The sequence below is a fragment of the Lepidochelys olivacea genome, assembly GCF_965140295.1.
Source record: "Lepidochelys olivacea isolate rLepOli2 genome assembly, chromosome: 1".
Lineage (NCBI taxonomy): Eukaryota > Metazoa > Chordata > Testudines > Cheloniidae > Lepidochelys > Lepidochelys olivacea.
This window is the reverse complement of record NC_140411.1, coordinates 352,487,917-352,508,695: the sequence shown is the minus strand read 5'-3', so window position 1 is coordinate 352,508,695 and position 20,779 is coordinate 352,487,917. Positions and strand designations below refer to the sequence as shown.

The window sequence follows — 20,779 nt, the reverse complement described above, 5'->3', positions numbered from 1 at the left end:
AAGCATTAAACAACATGACTCACATCTGCCACGCGTTTGTTCTTGGTGCCACCATAATCCAAATACTACAGCCTTCGCTGCGGTCTAATTGCAAGAGCAGTGCCATCACCACGCGTGGGGCCAACAAGCAGGATGGCTGTAGCAGAAGGGGAGAACCAACCAAAACGAACAGGTACCTTAATCACAGGCCAAAGCTTCCCAAGCAGATGTGAGAGGCAATGCAGTGGGAGGGCACTGGCAGCCACACTAACATTTAACACCCATGTTTCATCAGGAATATCCAGCAGAACACACACAGCTGGTGGGGAGAGCAAACGCAGCAGTTCGAGGGTTTTGCTCACTGAGCAGGGCCTGCTGGGAAGGACTGCTAACCTCATTATACTAAGAGCCCAGATTCCCCAGATTTTGGGTTTGTGCGGAGGCAGCATGATTAGCCCCAAGGTAAGGGAGCATCCAGGAGCAGTAACCCTGAGCCAGTAAGGTGAGCATGCCCCAAAGAGCGCAGGCCAGGCCGCCCTGTCCGAAGGATGACCAGGAAGCAAAGCTTGTTTGATACCAGAGGTCCCTGTATAGCTGGCATGAAGACCCACCTGTTGTTCTTGCCTGCCCCACTTGTTCAATCTCCCATTGGGTGCATGATGCAGTGCTACCTGGGGGACTGGATTTCCGTGCAATAGCCAGACTGGAAGGGCATTTCCAGACTTCAAAGGGAGCTGCATCTAGTCCTGCTTGGACCCAGGGAGAAGGATCACCCAGGAATGACCCACAAATTCTGACTGATACATGTGATCTGCTGCTTAATCTACAGTTTAATTCTCAGTACAGAAAAAACCACAGGGGAAACCTGCCAACTGAGAAAGTAGGAGGAGCTAGGAGATAAGCACGCCCAGCTCCAGGCAATCAACTAGCATCTTACTCCTCATGCAGGGACAGGATTGGTAGAGCATCTAGACTAGGGCACTGCCTGACTGGATCCAGGACCTTAGAGTGCTGGAAATGTTAATATAATTTGTCTGCCCAGAGACCGTGCCTTCTCAGCTGGCTGTGCATTTGGGACAGCTTTCATCATTTTGGCTGCGTGGGATCCTCCAGCACCAACACAAACTTGACCTTCAGACCCAAGATTGCTGGTTTCGGTTATCTCCCTCCTCAACATAACTGTGCACCTGCCTGTGTGGTGTACTCAGAAGGCTCTTGTACCCACAACAAGCATAGCCCCCATTCAGCTGCAATCACAAGGGTTGCAAAAGAGCCAAAGAGGGGGACTTGCTCATCAGGTCGCAGGGGACCCTTTTGGGCACCATGGAACCTGGCTTGAAAAATTCATGACCTCTCCTACCAAGCTGGATGCCTAAGCCATCAGTTTCTGCAGGAACTAAGCTTTCATTCTAAGATACATTTTAGCCCATATGTTTGATCTGATGCAATGCTGCCTTATCTAGACTGCATGCACCTCTAGAGCCTCTGTCACTGCTCACTGCTTTGCCTAGGCGCTGGTCAGATTCACTGCCACTTTCTAGAACCCCATGGAACTCTGTACAAAACACATTCATGCAACATCAGGGGAGAACTAAATGCAGAAGAGTCAGGAGTGTCACCTTCCGGTAAATACCCACCGATGGGCAAGGGGTTTGTACTACATGTGCTGCAGACTCCATGACACTGAACTGCCTGGTTTGGGTGTAATTTCTCCACCATCATATTGCATTGACAATGTCCTGTGCTAGATAAAATGCATGGGAATCTCAAGCTGAGTAAGTTCTTAGGAGGTATATGTTCTCTAAACCACTAATCAGTTACTGGGACCAGTTATGAGTTGCGAATAGAGGGATCAAAGGAAACAGCCTGGTGTGTCTGATTCTCAGGAGCACTCTGATCTGCTGATGTATGTACAAGCAGTCTGGGAGCCAAATGCCCAAGAGATGTACTGAACATTAGGAAGGCAAAGCTGCCAGCACTCCTATAGGGGGAGAAGAGGAGTGATATCACCTCCCAAGAGCCCAGAGAGGACAGATCATAACTGGGCCAACAAGAGTGTGCGGGAATACAGATACCTAGCCAGGTGAGGTGATGGGAGCAGCCTTGCCTGGTAAGTCAGCTCTCTGGCTAGTAGATGGAGAATTTTTCAAGCCTATAGTTCAGAGAAAATTCCTTTGCCATGCAGGCACCAATAAACCAGATCCACTGAGCTCTACAGGAGAAGGTCCTGTTCTCCCAGCATGCCGGAGCACTGAGGACAGCTGCCATATTCAGATGAATTATAGCCCAAATATTCCAGTCACAGAACATCCAGTGCCCTGAACCAACATAAAAAGTGGATGCTTTTAACCTTGTTTTCAGACTGCTCTTTGCCTTTCCCCAATTGCCTTGAATACAAATGCAAAAAGCAAACTCCAGCCCAGCCTCCTGGCTAATGGGAGACTACAGTCACTCAGGCAGGCTGCCAGGAGAGCAGAGATCTAACCTAACAGGTGAGCTCTCCCCTCCCTCCAGGCCAGCTGGATGTACAGTGGCCTACAGAGCCATGTTCTTCCTACGGGATTGCTCCAAGTCTGTAAGAAGAAGGCTGTTTGGCAGCAAGCGGATCAGATTGAGCCCAGACAGGGAGCGGAGATATTCCCTGAAGGAGAATGCAAGCTCTCCAATGCTGGAGCACAGGCAGGCAGCGTGAACCATTCAGTGCCATAGTTAGGGTCCAGAGTCGGAGTGCATCTATGGTGCAAGACATGCAGAGAATGCAGTTGCTTGCATCGTTCAGCACACTCTCCTCTGGGCTGCATCACACCCGGTAGAAAGAAGGAGGCGGCTATGGTGGGGCGGAATACTCCTGCCTCAAACAGGGACATATCCCCCTTCCCGCCCCCTGGGAATCACTCACCACAGCCAGAGCATACATCCATCAAATCCTGTGTCCCCACCCTCAGGCACTAGCCTTCCTCTGAAGCATGAGATGTGGGTAACCTCCAAAACCGCTCCAGTTCTACCCCTGGCCAGGATCCTGCTGAAACCAGCAAGGTCACCAGGACATCACCTGAAAGGGCTGCCATCCAAAAACAGGAATTTCCAGAGCCAACTTCAGTTTCTCCTCCCTGGAGTCCTCCAGGCGCTTATCCATCCACCCCCTATTCTGACCCACTCGAGCATGGGCACCGTCCTCTAGCCACAAATGACGATCCCTTCTCTCCCCCCTCAGTGGTGGGCATGACATGCCTCTGCAGCAAGTCCAGCCTTGGCAGTCGAGGGGCCCAGCTGGAGTCCTCAACTCACTCCCAACAATGCATGTTCCCATATTATACAAACGCTACCCAACACCCACTTGGCATGCTTAAACCACACCCCCACCTCCATCACCACTGCCAGGCCGGTAAGAAAAGCCATTTGGCCTCGGCTCTCTAGTAGCAGGGAGGAAAGCTTTCCCCACCCATAACTCCGGATGGGAGCCGGAGTAACAGCGACACAGCTGCAGATACGGTGCCACCCCCCCACACCCACACACTTCCCCAAGGCTCCTACAAGATTCTGTGGGGATACAAGAGTCCACTCCAGAATACGTCTAGAGCGTGTCTCTACCTGGATTATAAAAACCACCCCCTCTCCTGCACAGAAAAAGGGAGAGTAAGCCACACCACAGTTATAAATAAGGAAGAACCCAGCCTCCTAGGGGCAGTGCTCCCTCTAATTTTGCCCACGCATGTGTGGAATGAATTTTGTTGTGTGACACATCACCTCCATATTGGTATACAGAACAAAATTCATGTGGTGGGGGTGGGGCTGAGGGGTTTGGAGAGGGAGGGCTCAGGGCTGAGGATTGGGGTGGGAGGGTGAGGGTTCTGGCTGGGGGGTGCAGTTCTGGGGTGGGGCCAGGGATGAGGGGGTTGGGGTGCAGGCTGCTGGGGACTACAACAAGTAGAGAGGACTCCCCCCAGCAGCATCTGGGCTGGGGGGCAGGGAGGCTCCTCTCCCCCAGCCGCAGCAGGTCCATGCCGGGGCTGGGGCAGGGCACGTGGAGAGAGGCACCTCACCCCACCATGGCAGGTCCATGCTGGGGGAGAGGCATCTCTCCCCACCGCAGGGCTTAATAGGTAGCTGCATAGCCGTGCAGCTTAGAGGGAACTGGTCCTACAGGCATTTAGCTCCAAATACACGCTTGCCATGTGCCCCCACCCCACTCCTGCACAGTGATTTGAAACCAATGCACTAGTAAGGCTAGGTCTCTGCTACACTGACCGGACTGTCACGAGACTGGGGAAGTTTGTCCTGCAACCCAGGCAGGGTCAGAGATGTTTCAAGCGTGCTGCAGAACCATGCTGGTTCCTCACTCAAGTCCAAAGCTGCAACAGCTCAGAACTAATGGCAGAACATGGTTACACCCCCTCTACACTGCAAGATGAAGCCCTCGGCTGCAGCCAGGTCCCCCCATAGGGTGGTAGTTTCTACAACAGAGCTAGGTCAACAATTGCTTCCCACATGCTGTAATCTGAACACTCTCCACTCAGTGGTGCTAGGGGGAGAATTAAAATCAAGGTCCTGAGCACATGGCATTGACTGACTATTGGAGCTGTTAATTGTTACACATTTTTAGATTAATAAGCCACTCAAAGCAGGAATGTGCTGGGGGGATCCGCCAGTGAAAGGGGGAGAGAGGAAAAACAGAAAGGCCCACAAGGCCAAGGAAGAAAGACCCTCCCTCTCACGCATACATTGTTAGGAAACGTTGTCCGCTCCATAAATTACAGTAACAAGAACAATCTGACCAGCATGGACAGCAAATAAAAGGCTTTCCAGGGTTCTGGTCTAGTTACTCTCAACACAATTCTCCTCAAGGCTGTGACCAGCCCATTTATCACACTGTCTCTCCAGGGTAAATTAGCGCTGGAGAACTAAATTTGGCCCCATCAGCCCAGTCAGGGATTAGCTGAGATTCCAGGGGTTGTACATTTCCCATTTTCGAAAGGTTATTAGCTAGCTACCATGGTGATGGATGCTATTAAAAGCCACAATGCCCAAATCATGTTTCAAGCTGGACAAGCACTTCCTGCTTCCATAAAATTCCCATTGTGGCTTAAATTGGAGACAAAATTCCTTACTTCCTAACCTAAAGAGAGGTGAAGGGTTGCTGTGCTCTGTTAAACAGCTCATGTGCTCCACCCCAGACATGATTGCAATGATCCTTGTGTATCCCTTTGCTAAGGGCTTTTGGGATCTAGCAGGAGAAAAAGTGATGCAATGTAATGGGTTTACTGGGAACCGAATCCACATTCCACTCTGACTGAGGGCTCGGTTCAGCTTTTAACATTATACACAAGGTACCAGGAAAACTGTAGCATGTTTCCCTGCACTGCAGAATGCTGCCTCCTGTGTTCAGGAGCAGATCATTGTGCCCAGCTGAACAGCAGATCGATGGTACACACCAGATCACTGATCCCAAACATTCCTACCTGGAGATCATTTGTATTGCACATGGCACCAGGCATCGCTACATGCCATTTGTTATTCGCCATACAGCAGATCATACAAATGAAATACATTCACAATACAAACTACTGGAAAATGAGTTTCACTTTAAGCCTGAAAGTAAATGATACATCCAGAGCAATCCTGCTACAAAGACCTCAGTGCTCAACAATTCAAGACTCAGGTTTCATAGTTGTAGTTACCCTTAATCTTCACTTTACAGGGCACAAGAAAACTCAGATGCTGTTAACTGTTTTATCCAATTAACAACACCTAGGTGTCCTGGAAAATTATTAGCGTTCTCTGATGAGGGGAAGAGGCAGCTGCTGTTAGCAGGTGTAACCTTGAATCTGGTGGTTTGGGGGATTTCAGTAAGAGGTCCAGATTGCACAGCCCCCCAAAAGCTGGCATATCTGATGATAGGAGGCTCACTCCAGCACAATCTAAGGGCAGCCAGAGAAGCAGCTCCAGCTGTCAGTGTCAGTGTTGCCAGACTCCCCCTGCTGTGATATTGGTCCCTTGGAATGGTCAGCAGCTGCTGTCAATTTAAAACAGCTTTTAGGCTGCTCTAAACTTACACTAGGGACCAGCCCAGGGTGAGCTTTTGATCCCACCCTGTGCATTCCTTCATTACAGCCAGGGACCTCACCCAGAGATTTTATGGGATTGGTGCAAATTGGACCCAACAGCTCAGACTACAGAGTCTCTACTAGGGCAGCAGTTCAGCTCTTTTCATCAGCACTGGAGATAGCAAGGTTTGTCTTTTCACACAGCATGCAATAAAATCCATACAACTGCCCCACACCCGCCAGTTACCCTTACACTCAGCACTCACCCTTCTGACTTTATAACCCAGGCATGAAGTCCAACTATCAGTCAGGCAAAGAGCTGAAACGTTCAGCAGGCTCAGAATGCCAAGAGCACCATGAGAAAGAAAGCCATGAAAGATATGGGCACAAAGGGGTATATGGAGATGGGAGGGGAAGCCAGCAAAGAGGCAAAAGGAAATCCATATTGTAAAACAAGTCAAATGGTAGTTAATTTGCACCTCAGACAGGACCCTCATTTTGAGCCAGACTGTGGGTAGTTATAGCTGCTGTGTAAACACGGAAAACATGGCAACTGGAGACACCTCTGCCTTCCCATGGTGTTCATTTGTAAATGCACTATAATTCCTACTGCCTTTCTATATATTTCTATGTACAGAGCTTTAAAGACAAATTCCTGCCCCAAGTTGCTGATTTCACACATTTAGTGAGTTCAGCACCAGAAGGCTAGCCAGAATTTGCATTTAATTGTTTTCAAGCTCCCAGATGGCCTCCCCCGGGGGAACTGCCACTTAACCTGTTGCTAGAAATTAGTAGCTGTCAGTTTGCCCTGACTGTTCATGTCTGCACATATAGCAAAAAGCGAAACCTGATTAGGTGGCTAGAAGTTGCTGAGATGCATCACTTAGTACATGCTTGGACCTGTTAGAATTGACTATGTGCTTGGCAAGAAAGCAAGCCATGCACCACCTTGGCCATTTGGCTTCTCTTTCAGCACCGGATTGAAAGAGCAGCCAGAACTCAGCCATTTTCCAATGGATTGCAACATCCAGGACACAGTACTGGAATTACTGAGCAGAACAGGAGCAATCAGAGTCCTGAAAAGACCACTCGACAGACAGGCTTGCCCTTCCCTAGGTGGAATCAGGACCAAGAATCCTCAGTTCAAACCAAGTATTCCAAGATGGAACCACTGACTTGTCTTTGGCAAGTCACCTCAACATTGCAAACATGCAAGAGATTTTATAAGGGCCAGGGATGAATCAGCAGGCTGTTTCCAGCTGCATCACCTGTCATTTATGCAAAAAAGGCAACAAGAAACCAACCACCAATCCTATCTGATCAGCGATGAATCATTAGATTTGGGCTATAAAACACAAGCCTCAAGCAACATTGTGCAGGATACAGACTCCAGTATCAGACAGTGCTTTAGCACATCAGCCAGCAACTCAGTGGTTTGAGCATTGCCCTGCTAAACCGAGGGTTATGAGTTCAATCCTTGAGGGGGCCATTTAGGGATCTGGGGCAAAAATTGGGGATTGGTCCTGCTTTGAGCAGGGGGTTGGACTAGATGACCTCCTGAGGTCCCTTCCAACCCACATATTCTGTGATCACTACTGGAACTCCATGAGGGTAATTACTCCCGTCAGGTTACAGCTTCACACTGGGGGTTGGACTAAACTCAGGTTCCTTCCAGCTCTACACCAGACAGTGTCTGGGCACATAGTAATGATCCAACCACATCCCCCACATACCAGGAATCTGTGTCTACCTGTACTGACCTGTGACAGCTGACCTCCAACAGCCACTAACAGGGAAGGTGACCCCTGAGGAACCCATCTGGGATGCTCCTAGGTGAGAAGTGTTAGAGATGGAAGCTCATCAACATGAGCCAAGGCAACTCCCTCCATGAGCCCAGCTCCCAGGTCCCTCACCTCAAGGGAAGACCTGCCCTGGAATCCAGCCCTCCTTGCCCCAGGCAGCTCCTTAGAGAGAAAGCCCCAGGGAATGATTGCAAGAAGAGACCCATCAAGACTCAAGGGGCTGTGGCAGAGGGGAGAACGTCCAAAGGTGACACGCAGGCTCGGACTAAGATAGAATGTGACTGAATTCAATAGAGTTCCTTCCAGAGGCTCAGGGAACAGAAGTTTTCAGGCAGCAAGACAAAATGGTAAAACAGAAGCACAGGAGAAAGGTCAGAAAACACCCCTGCAGTTCAGAACAAGACGCCAACTAGCTAAAGCGACTGATCACCGCAATGCGACAAGCTAGCCTAGTCACCCCCTCACCTTCCTCATATGGTTTGATTAGCATCATTAGGCTTCTGAGTTACCAATCAAGGTGAAAGGGGCAGTTCGGGCCCAGCTATTGTTTCAGACTGTGGGCACCATCAGTTACACCCCAATCACATTCATAACGTTTTCACTGCAGCCAGAAGTGCCAGGGTTTTACTCTTTAAAAAAAGAAAGCAGCTTCCAAGGCAAGGTACGACAGCCTGCCTCCATCCAACTCAGCAGGATGCTCTGCAAGCACTGGAGTTGCTCTGAGATCAGGTCATTTTCTCAAGGAAGCATTGTTACCCACACACTCTAGGGCACCCCACCTTTAACCGGGTTACACCTTGAGACCCCAGGAACTGGATAATTTAGGCACCCCAACCCTTTCCCAGGATTCTGGGTGAAAAGCACCTACCCTTACTCAGTTCCTAGGGCTCAGGGCATAATCTTCTGCAGGTTTGTAGGGCCTTTTACCAGTAAGAGCCTTACACAGTAATACCCTTAACTTCTATTTATTAACAGTTACCAAAACAAAATACACACACGAAGCAAGCATACACTGTGCACCACTCCCCATAAGGCAGACAAGCTTTTCTTGGTGGCCAGTCAAGATTAGATTGTCCATGGCTAAAGTATTCTGCACCGTGTGGTTGGCATGGTGTTGAGGTCTGGCAGCTCTGATCTTGGGGCTATGTCCTGGAGTTGGTTCCAAAGAACTTCCTTTTGGACCCCAGTTTATACAGTGAGTCCTGCTTAGCTGTACCATAACCAATCACTGTAAACTAAAGAACCGTATTCTTCACCAATCCTAGCCCATTACAAAATAATTCTTTAACCAATCAGACCCCGGTACCTTAGCTGATTTAAATCTTGCAAGATTAGTTATGAAACAGACAAACAATCATAGAACCAGAGACCCTCCAGATAAACAATAGAGAAGTGAGGACCATAAAGACAAAATAAAGTGGGGATTTCACAATCACAACTGTTGATATGGTTCCTTGCCAGACAGAATGCCAAACAAGTTTTCTTTAAACATCTTAAGATCTGCTTCTTTGCCTGGTGGGGGTGGGTACTGTTCGGAGAGGAGCACCTCCTTAACAGCCCAATAATACGTTGTTTTGATATAATTTAGCAGGAATGTGAGGTTGTGACTTCTACCTAGCTCACGGCTGCTGTCTTTCCATCTGGCTACTGTTCATTGCAGAAAAAGGCCTCAGACTTCACAGCACAGTGCAGTGGGCTTGCAGTCAGGTGGACACGAGCGCTGTTCCTAGCTGTGCCCAGACTCTCTTTGTTACCTGGGGTAAGACACTTCACTTCCGGGGCTCAGTTTCCCCATCTGCAAAGGGGACATGTTGACTCTCCTTTGTAAAGTGCTTTGCAATCACTGCATGAGACATGCGGAGCATTATTACTGTGCGTTTTTATTGGGCCTGAGATTCCCATCACAAAAAATGCACAAAGCTGAGATTCTAGTCATCATTCCCACAGCAGCCGTCCACAATCAACCTGACTGCAGTCTCTCAAACAGATTACCTTTGCTTAGTTCCTCAACACACACTTCTTTGCATCCTCTATTAGCTTCTGAACGTCCTCATTCAACCACAGAACCTTGTGCACTCTTGGCACCCCACACACATGGCAGATCGTATCCCACACCCTCTGTGTAGCTTCAGCCCACCCATTGCTCTGCCAGCACCTTCCTCCTTCAGGAATTGGTTCTCAGAAAGCATCTCAAACTCATTTTTCTCAGTTTGTCCCGCTTAAAAAAAAGTGCTGTGATTTCCATGATGTTTCAGAGTAAGACCAGGTTCTCCCCCATTGAAAGTCTAGGATCAGAGAGATCAAAGGGGGCAAGCCACAGAACAGCTCAGGTAGAGGAAGGCATGAAACAGGTAGGCCAGGCAGCATCCCTGGAAACAGTGGCTTCAAATAGGGATTTGGAGGCCAGAGGATGCTCAAAGAAGGAGATTGTCCCAAGGATAGGGCCAGGCTACAGTACAGTCAGTCTTTGGAAGTATAAGGCTACCTGCCCATCATCCTGACACGTCAAACTGAGTGAATGGCAGTTCACAATTCCTCTGACAGCATGTGGGACAGCTGCCCTACCTATAGTCCCCCCAACCTCTTGGGGATCTGTGCTCCCCCAGTCACCCCAACTACCTCAGGTGTCTTGGGAATACCTACTACGTCCTCAGGATCTGACTCCAGTGATGGAAGGAGACATCTCGGGCTCTATCTACACAAACCCATGCCTGCAAAAGAGGGACCCTTCACCTATCTGCTCCTTCCAATGATCTTCTAGGTTCTCGTCACTGCAATAGTGCTGCTGCCTTCTCTGGGTTCAGTAGCTAACTTCTACTTGCTCTATTATCTGTAGCGCTCCGCTCCAAAGACGCGAACAAGCCCTTACACAGAACAGGGCTTGCTAAGTGCTGTACATTCAGCTGCTTATTCTTCCCCATCTGCAGCTTCTCACAGGTCTGTATCTCTCCTGAGACTCACGTTCCCTCCTCCCACAGCAACTGGCTAGCAGCTGAATTACACCAGCATGACCCACCCCAATATGCTCTAGCCAGGTACTCACATGGCCCTAACCACCATAATATCTGAGCCAGCAGTGTGCAGGGGTGATTGCTATGTACCCTGTGCTCTCAGACCTGCTATTTCCATATACAGCCGGGGGGAGAGGGGTCCTCCCAAGGGAAGATTCATATAATCAGTTTCATTCACTTTCCACCTACTTATTTCACCTGCTTCTCCCTCCTGCCCTGCCAACTTCAGCCCTCCCATACCCCAGCCCCCATTCCTTTACCCTTCACCAAGAGAGGTTGCACCCATCCAGGTAATACCACAGTAGCATTGCACCTCTTCAAGCAAGCATCCACAGAACCAGCTTTCTGCCCATTAATTGTGGCAGGATGAACAGTGCCCATCTCCCCTCATTTCAGCACAGCAGGGAGGAAAGTTCCCAACGCTAATGCCTTGGGTCTCGGCTGGAAACAATTCTCCAGAAGGAAATTAAATTTCAGCAGCTGCTGCTTAAGAACTGATCTAACAGGGTGAAAAATCTGATTACAGGACCCAAGGGATTGGCAGCGTGGAGATAGTAGCAGCCAGTGCCCATTTTACTCACTGCCTACAATGGGCCAGACAAACTGCAACCTACCTCAGCTACCACGCAAAGACATGACCACAGAGACTGCAGGGGTGGGAAGGTGATGATCCAGCTTGATCTGAGCAGGATGGAAACGAGAGCACTGGATGACAGGACATGCAGGTCTGATTCATGGGCAGCACCCAAACCATCTCCAACCTAGAACTCTTCCGATTAAGCTTGCTCCATTGCCATCAAGTGAAGTTTGGGATTCCCGATTGTTAAAGGCAGCATTGGGGCTTCAAAACCTTACTGCAGCTAGTAGCTGCAGCCCATGACCAACTGCAAGCTACTCTGAGCTTGAATCAACCACCAACTCCCACACATTAAAATGAGCTGCCATTTGGCCTATGACTGCAGCATGGACTGCATTTAACATGTATGTAATTATCCAGCCAGCTGGGAGAGCCAGGTTACCTAAGCCACAGAAAGGAGCAGCCTGTGCAGTGCACTCAGGGCAAAAAGACCCTGTTTGAGACATTTAAGCTTCTCTTCCTCTTTGTGCAGGGGCTCGGGGGCCCATTTCTCAGCTCCCCAAACACCACAGGCTTCCCCACATCTGTACGAAAATACACCCAAAAGGTGCAAAAACAAAATTAAGAGGGGTGCCAGAACATCTGTAAAGAAAAAACTAAGTCAGCGAGTTGGAAGTGTGACCTTTAGTGGAGAAATAATGCCCGAAGTCACCTACCTGAGGGTCATTCCCACTAGGACTATGCCAGCCTGGACTCAGTTACATTGTAAGAGTGCCAACAATGTGCTAGGTATTTTCCTAACACAAGGAGGACACATTCCCTACCCTGAAGGCACTACAATGAGAAAGGCAAAAACAGGAAGAGTATACCACACACAAGCAGAGCAACAGCTTTCGGGGGGACTGCATAAGCTATCCCCCCACTGCCCTCCTACGTAGAAATTACTCCCTGGGTAATTTCTTGCAGACTTCATATGAACTTAAGAACAGCCACACTGCGTCAGACCAATGGTCCATCGAGCTCAGTATCTGGTCTTCTGACAATGGCCAGCGCCAGGTGCTTCAGAGGGAACAGAACACAGCAACTTATCGACCGATCCATCCCATTGTCCCATTCCAACCTTACAGCAATCGTGGCTCTAGAGGGTGTCCCATGCACAATGGATGGCACAGAAAACAGACACTGCTATGGAAGAGGTGGACAGATGAGTCAACAAGGCTAGCACTGCTGTGGAGGGATAAGGATGATAAACACGGTCCACTAAGGAGAGTCAGAAACATGAAGGGCCTTGAAGGCAAGAACAAGAAACTTGAGCTTGATGCGGTGGAAAGGGGACCAGTGGAGGGATTCACTGCTGGGGAGCGAACAGGGTAATATGGTCAGGCAGGTGAGTTTGTGTGAACCAAAGAGAGTCAAGGCAGCCAGAGAGGAGGCTGCAGTAGAAATGATCTTGAAGGGGAAGAGGTGGTGGCCAGGCAGGGGATTAAACAGCAATAAGTCACCAGGGCCTGCTTCGAGCAGGGGGTTGGACTAGATGACCTTCTGGGGTCCCTTCCAACCCTGATATTCTATGATTCTATGATATTCTATGATTGGTGAGCTGACCCAGCACTGAAGGCTGAATGAGGAGTCCAGAGGTCAAATGGGTCATCAGAAAGGGAATTATCAAAGAGGAGAGTGGGATTTTGCGAAGAGGAAGGGAGGGGTCAAGTCAGAGGAAGGTGACTGGATGGGGACCTGCAGGTGACAGCTACATGTAGAGAAGAGGACAACTACCATTCCAATGAAGCAGGAAGGCTTAGAAACAGCCGCAGGAGGGATTCCCATCCCACCATCATCCTCACAGTCTCAAAGAGGGAGGCGACAACTTTGAGGAACTGTCCCAAACTGAGGCATCAAGAGGAGGTGGATTTGGAACAAATTGATAAATTAAACAGCAATAAGTCACCAGGGCCAGATGAGATTCACCCAAGTGCTGAAGGAATTCAAATATGAAATTGCAAAATTACTAACTGTAGTATGGAATCTATCACTTAAATCAGCTTCTGTACCAGATGACTAGAGGATAGCTAATGTAAAGCCAATTTTAGAAAGGCTCCAGTGGTGATCTTGGCAATTACAGGCCGGTAAGCCTGACTTCAGTACCAGTCAAACTGGTTGAAACTATAGAAAAGAACAGAATTATCAGACACAGATGAACATGATTTGTCAGGGGAAGAATCAACATGTCTTTTGTAAACGAAAATCATGTCTCACCCAATCTATCAGAATTCTTTGAGGGGGTCAACACACACACACAAAGGTGATCCAGTGGATATACCACACTTGGACTTTCAAAGAGCCTTTGACAAGATCCCTCAACAAAGGCTCTTAAGCAAAGTAAGCGCTCATGGAATAAGAGGGAAGGTCTTCCCATGGATCAGTAGCTGGTTAAAATATAGGAAACAAAGGGCATGAATAAATGGTCAGTTTTCAAAATAGAGAGAGGTAAACAGTGGGGTTCCCGAAAGATCTATACTGGGACCAGTGCTGTTCAACATATTCTGAAAAAAGAGGTAAACAGTGAGGTGGTAAAATTTGCAGATGATACAAAACTACTCAAGATAGTTAAGTCCAAAGCAATCTCACAGAACTGGATGACTGGGCAGCAAACTGGCAGATGAAATTCAGTGCTGATAAATGCAAAGTAATGCATATTGGAAAACATAATTGGAAGTATTTCTTCACACAATGCAGTCTCAACCTGTGGAACTATTTGCCAGAGAATGTTGTGAAGGCCCAATCTATAACTGGGTTCACAAGAAGAACTAGATAAATTCATAAAGGAAAGGTCAAGTAACCAAGATAGTCAGGGATACAACCCCATGCTCTGAGTGTCCCTAAGCCTCTGTCTGTCAGAAGCTGGGACTGGACAACGGGATGGATCACTCGATAATTGCCCAGTTCTGTTCATTCCCTCTGAAGCACCTGGGATTGACCACTGTCAGAAGACAGGACACTGGGCTAGATGGACCATTGGTCTGACCCAGTATGGCTGTTATGTTCTTAAGGAGAGGCTACCCAGGAAATGGTGCCATACACACCCTGCTCCCAGCTGATGAGCAAGGTGCAAGGTAACGGGTGGGTGAACAAAATACACAGCATCACCCCATCTTCCATCCAATCCCCATCAAATCACCTCAGGATGGACGCACTTAACTCCCCACCCTTGTCCCCATTTGTCTCCCACAAGGGTCTGGCTCTCACCCTTCCCAGCAGTTCACCCCATAGGAGTGACCAGACAGCACATGTGAAAAATCGGGATGGGGTGGGGGGTAATGGGAGCCTATTTAAGAAAAAGCCCCAAAAATCGGGACTGTCCCTATAAAATCAGGACATCTGGTCACCCTATCACCCCCACACAGGCAGCAGCATGCAGAGCTGCTGGATTCAGGACTCCCTGGGTCTATTCCCAGTTCCACCCACTTGCTGCCTAACCTTAAGCTGGTCCACAGCACCTCAGAGGGCAGTGTCATGAGGTTTGTGTGTAAAGTACCTTGAGCATACCTGGTGGAAGATACTATAAGGGGTATGAAATACAGGCTCATCACCAAAGGGAAGCTTCGAACCGGCCCAGGGAACAGTCCTTCCCCAATTGCCACCAGGTACTCTTACATCTAGGCTGCATTTGCCAGATGCGAATTCCTTCGCTGTAAGAAAGTTTGACACTGCAACAGATTTACACTGTAGCATGAACAGGGAAGTGATTCATTGATTTTTAGAATGAGAAAGGGAGCAAAACTTAACTGGCTTTGCTTCAAACCAGTGCCATTCTCCGGCAGCCATCACACAGCCTGCAACGACTTCACTTTACTATTTCCAGTGCACTTCCAGGAGGACAAGGGAGGTCAGTTTTACCATTTTACAAGTTATCAATGCATTCCAGGGTGCACAGCTGCTGTGAAAGTCATTCAGGTGGCTTGAACCCCTGGGTCTCACCCCTCAACTCCTAGATCACACAGTTATACCCTCACATCAGGGAATGTGGATTACTTGAAGAGAAGAGATAAAAATTTCAATAAAATAGGTGCATAAGCTGCCAAAAGTGCTCCCTAGATCTCTATTCCTCAAAGTGAAGTTCCCAGCTCAAACATGAATTCCCCGAAGCAAAGGTTCTGAACAATAGGAATCAGCCAGAGAGAAAAGTCTAAGGCTGCAAGAGATGCTGGTGAAATCTCTCTTGGATACTTATCTTACCCCCCCATCACTGTAGTATCTAAGTTCTGCAATCTTTGATGCAGTTATCCTCCACCCTTCTGTGAAGCAGAGCAATACTAGTATCCCCACTGGACATCTATGGAACTGAGAGAGAGTAAGTGAATTGCTCTGGGGCATAGAGGAGGTCTGTGGCAAAGCAGATACTGAACTCAGGTCTCCCACAGCCCAAACTAGCACTCTAACCCCTGGACCATAGCCATCTAAAAAAAATTATATATAAACACACACACAAGTTTTTACTACCCTAAATGCTGTTTAGCAAGCATTAGAAAATGCTTTGCATAATTGCAATTTGAAGAAAACTTCCAACTCAGCTGAGAAACAGCAGTTTAGCAAACTAAATCTAACTGAAAATTAAGCCAAATTCCCATAAAACTCCATCTGTAGCTCATGCTCACGCCCTGCTATTCTGCAACATTGTCTGTTTTAAGAAAGCATATGCCAGTCTCACTTGCTCTCCAAAGGAAGTGGCAGAAGAAACAAGCTTTGTACTTCTGACAACTACATTCACTTGTTCATGAAGCTCAGACATTTCAAATTTAACCTTCAGTAATGCACAGAGTTTCTCACAAGTGTTCAGCACACACCAGTTAACGCCCCCAAAATCAGAGTCATGCCTGGATATAAACAGAAAGGTCAAAGAACTTTGTTTATAGGATTTGTTGCACTGGCTCAGGAGCCCAGACCTAAGTTTTCATATCTGGAAGCCTAAAGTTAGGGAACTTTAAACCTGCACCGAGGGACCTAAATAAAAATTACCTGATTTCCAACAAGCAGGACGCCTACAGTTCCCATTAACTTCAATGAGACACATAGGTGTTCAGTACTCCTAAAAAAATCAAGGTATTTTTAACTGAAGGCCAAACCCTGAATTACGAGCCTAACTTTAGACATGATTAGACGTGAACGAGCCTCAAACAGCGACCTAAGTCTGCTACTCCACAAAACAACAAAAACCTGAGTGCACCCAACTGTACCATTCTGCAGATGGAAGAGTTCCTTCCTGACCCCTCCATACAATCAATTTGTACCCTGAAGCACGACACTTGATTTCCCCTTTAATCACAGCCTGCAAAGCTACAATTGTTAGGCCATAAAATTATCCAGTCACTGCACTCCTCTCGATAACCTCCTGAGGCGATGGATGCCACAAGGATGACTATTCTCCATAAAGTAGCATTTATTTCTATTGGGTCTAAATTCACTGCCCTTCAATTTCCATCAAGTGACCTCCTGCAAAAAGTGCTGCTGGCCCCAGAGTGAAATTTAGAGTTTTAGTCTCATGTGCCCTGAGAGCAAAACTGCTGCAGAGGCTCCTTTAACCTGCTCAAGCACCTTATCTTGGGGGAAGGGAACAGAAGATAACAGGAAAGGGACAAAACATCCAAAGAGGAAGAAATGCTGGAAGGAAATAAAAGCACATGCTTCAATTTGGGGTGGAGACTAGATGAGTTTCCTCTGCCTGCTAATCTAGCAGGGATAGTAAGTAACAGCATCAGTAGCCCCCCTCCCTGCCTTCAAAATTTGGAATCCCTATTCTGTGGGACATTCAATACAGCTAAAGGACTGTTCTAAATACATACTCGCTCCTAATCCACATCTGGTTTAGGAATGGTGCACCTTTTACTCTGTTTGCACAGCACTCCCTCCTGACTGACCTCTTACCATCAATCACCTATCCATTTGCCAACTGTATTTCATAGACTTTGTATATTACAGTAGAACTAGAGACCTCAGTGCACTGGGTACTGTATATACCCTTTTAACATTAGGGATGTGCTTGTTTTCCACACAGACTACTCAGCTGATTTGTGTGAAAACTTATCTTGGGGCACAGACTAAGCCTGAAAAATCTCAGCCCAAGAGAGTAGAGAAGGGTCTAAACACAGACCTAGGGCCAACCCTAAATCTGACACCAGACAATCAGTCTGGCAGAGGAACCAGGAAGTCTGATGCTCACATTCCCTGGGATCTCTAGCAGCAGCCTAGCAACTCAAAGCTGGTTAAAACTCTAGTTACATTTTTAAACCTACTATGTACGTCCCCTCTGGGGAGCTTGTGAAAGAGATAAACAAGGAGTAAACCTTTCCAGTTTCAGCCCTATGGGGCACACTGAAAGCTCTGAAAAGTCAGTGGGTTAACCCCTCTGGTGGGTAAAAAGCCCACATGAGCTGTGGTGAGCAAGATGAGGGTCCCTTCTTGGAGGAAGGCTGAGGGGGGCAACAACTTCTGAACCACTCTGCAAGCAGAGATATGAACACCCCCCCCCGGCTCCCCAGAGCACCCCTGTGCTGCGGCCTTCCCTAGAAGACCGGTCCCTTCAGAGCGCAGCACAGCATGGGTCAGGGCCAATGCCCAGATCCCGCTAAGATTCTGTGCTGCACAACCGTTGAAACTGTGCTAGCAATTCTTGCATCACCTGCACAGATCCAGCACTGCTTCCCAGGCCAGCGTGAACTGGCTTCTTTCTTCTGAAGATGTTCAAAGTGGTGAGAAGGACAAACTAGGAGAGAGTGAGGCATGACCACTGTAAAAACTCCCTGCCTCCATAGGTTTGGGCATGGCCCCCTGACTGGCTAGTAACAGTCTGACTTTAGGACAGGTGCTAGCACCTGTTAACAGGGCCTGTATGGAAACAACCCACCAGCCCCAGCTCCCCACACACACCCCAGCCCAACCAGAAAAACAAGTCTCAGTTTCCACCAATCCCCTCATTCTCCCCCCACCCAAATAACTGGGCTGTGTGTCTTGGGCTCTCTCCTCTCCCACAGACCGGGTTCCCATCTGAAAAACCTAGCCTCCCCACGGGCTCCCATCAGTCCAGACAATAGCAAAGGATTAGACTTTGTGGTAGCTTCCAGAGTGGGGCTTGCTGCAAACACCACTGGCTGGGGCCAACACAGATGGAAGTGGAGGGCAATACACCAACCCCAAGCCCAATCTCTCCCACCAGCACACAGATCAATTCCAAAACAGAACACACACTGCACTCCCACCTCCTTAACGCTCTTAGCCCCCCAGACAAACAATGCAGACACCCCCACACCAAGCTGCGTATGTTCATGTCCCTCTCCCACCATTCTGCACCCAGTTTGTGGCTCACCCCAAGCAGGCTCCCGCCAGACTCACCTAGGAGCGAGTTTTTTATACAGCTACTGAAAACTTTGCTGCCCTGGAACCACTTGTGCGAAGCCAATGGAAAACCTGCCCTGGACATAAGGGCCTGCCAATCCATCAGGGTAAAGTACATACCCACCAATCCTCAGGTTCAGGCCCCTCCCCGCAGGTACAGGGCATGCCCTCTCCACCCCCAGGAGGAACACATGCCCATCCACAGGACAAGAGCAATCCCTGAGCAGCTTCCAGGTCTCCAGCCTTGTGGGAGGGCAGAGAACATGCCCCAGCCCCCAGAAGACTGGAGGACATGTCCAGCCGCACCGTAGGAAGGCCTCCTGGCCCGCAGGAAAGCCACCGCCGTGGACAAGTCTCAGGCCCAACTGGACACAAGGCAGGACGTTACCAGCCCCCTACCTGGCACCCCTCTGCCCTGCGACCTCGGCCCAGGATGAGCTGCCGGGGTCTGGCCCGGGACCAGACCCACCAGGAGCCCTGCCCCCGGAGCACATGGCTCACGCAGGGACAGTCGGCAGCGGCCAGGCCCGGCAGTGGCCGAGCAGCCTCCAGCCGCCTCCACCGTGAGGAGCGGCGGGGTCTCGGCTGCAGCGCGGGGAAGCAGGGGGCGGCCCGAGCAAGGGCGGCCCGGCAGGACAGGGCACAGGCCCGGGGGGGGGTCCCACGGCGGGGCACAGGCCCGGAGAGGGGGCAGATGGGGGGCAGGGGCAACACCGGCGGGGGGGCAGACGAGGGGGGGTCTGTCACGGCGGGGCACAGGCCTGGGGGGGCAGACGGGGGGGCAGGGGGCGAGGAGCCGGGGCAGACGGCGGGGCACAGGCCCGGGGGGAGCAGAGGCAACACGGGTGGGGGGCGGGGCGGCAGACGGGGGGGGTCCTGTCACGGCGGGGCACAGGCCCGGGGGGGGCAGATGGGGGGGTTGTCACGGCGGGGCACAGGCCCGGGGGGGGGGAGCAGACGAGGGGGCAGGGGGCGAGGAGCCGGGGCAGACGGTGGGGCACAGGCCCGGGGGGGGGGAGCAGACGGGGGGGCAGGGGGCGAGGAGCCGGGGCAGACGGTGGGGCACAGGCCCGGGGGGGGAGCAGACGGGGGGGCAGGGGGCGAGGAGCCGGGGCAGACGGTGGGGCACAGGCCCGGGGGGGGCAGAGGCAACACGGGCGGGGGGCGGGGCGGCAGACGGGGGGGTCCTGTCACGGCGGGGCACAGCCCCGGGGGGCAGACCGGGGGGGCCGGGTCAGCACCAGCGGGGCACAGGACCGGGGGCGCAGCCGGGGGGGGGGTCCCACGGCGGTTCCGGGGCAGGACCGGCGCGGGGCGGCGCGGGGGGGCAGACCGGGGGGGGTTCCCCGGCGGGCTGCAGAGGCCCCGGGACAGAGACCCCAGACCCGGCCCCGGGGAACGCGGGAGGTCCCGGCTCTCACCATCTTGACGATGCCGCGCTGCAGCGCGAGGGGCGCGGCGGGGCCGCTCTGGCCGGGGGCGGCGGAGGCCATGGCGGGCCGGGCCGGGCGGGTCGGGCGCGCTGAGGTGAGGGGAGCGCGGAGCGGACGCAGCCGACTCAACCGGCGGTAACGTGTGGGGGGGAGGGGCGCCCAGCGCCGCCGGTATTTATCCCTTCCGCCACCCGGCGCAGGCGCGCTGAGCGCGGGAGTCCCTCGGCCGACCAATCAACGACCCGTCCGCCAGGCCACGCCCCTTTCTGCCAGGCCAATCAGCGCGCGGGGCCTCAACATGGGCCCGATAGACCGCATTCACAATGACGTCACCGGGGGCGAGGGCGGGGCTTCCGGGGCACGCGGGGCAGGGACACGTCGGCAAAGGCTCGGCTGCCCTGGCCCCACGTGTGGCTGTGCCCCGCCCCTCAGCCCGGCCGGAGCGCTCAGCCCGGCCCCCTGATTTCCCCGCCCCTGGACGGGGGGACCCCAGAGGAACCCCCCCGCACCTGGCCCCCACCGCTCAGCCCCCGGGACGGGGGGA

The 20,779-nt window shown here is 50.9% G+C and overlaps 1 protein-coding gene across 1 annotated transcript in view; it reads right to left on the bottom strand.

Annotated features, from left to right (window-relative positions):
- SND1 (staphylococcal nuclease and tudor domain containing 1) overlaps positions 1-20,388 on the bottom strand; it is a 490,888-nt gene extending 470,500 nt beyond the window's left edge. The window contains exon 1 of the mRNA XM_084617794.1: positions 20,224-20,388. Coding sequence (XP_084473920.1) covers positions 20,224-20,295 — 72 coding nt within the window. The 5' untranslated portion in view covers positions 20,296-20,388. The remainder of the gene's footprint in view (positions 1-20,223) is intronic.
- Positions 20,389-20,779: the final 391 nt, after the last annotated feature.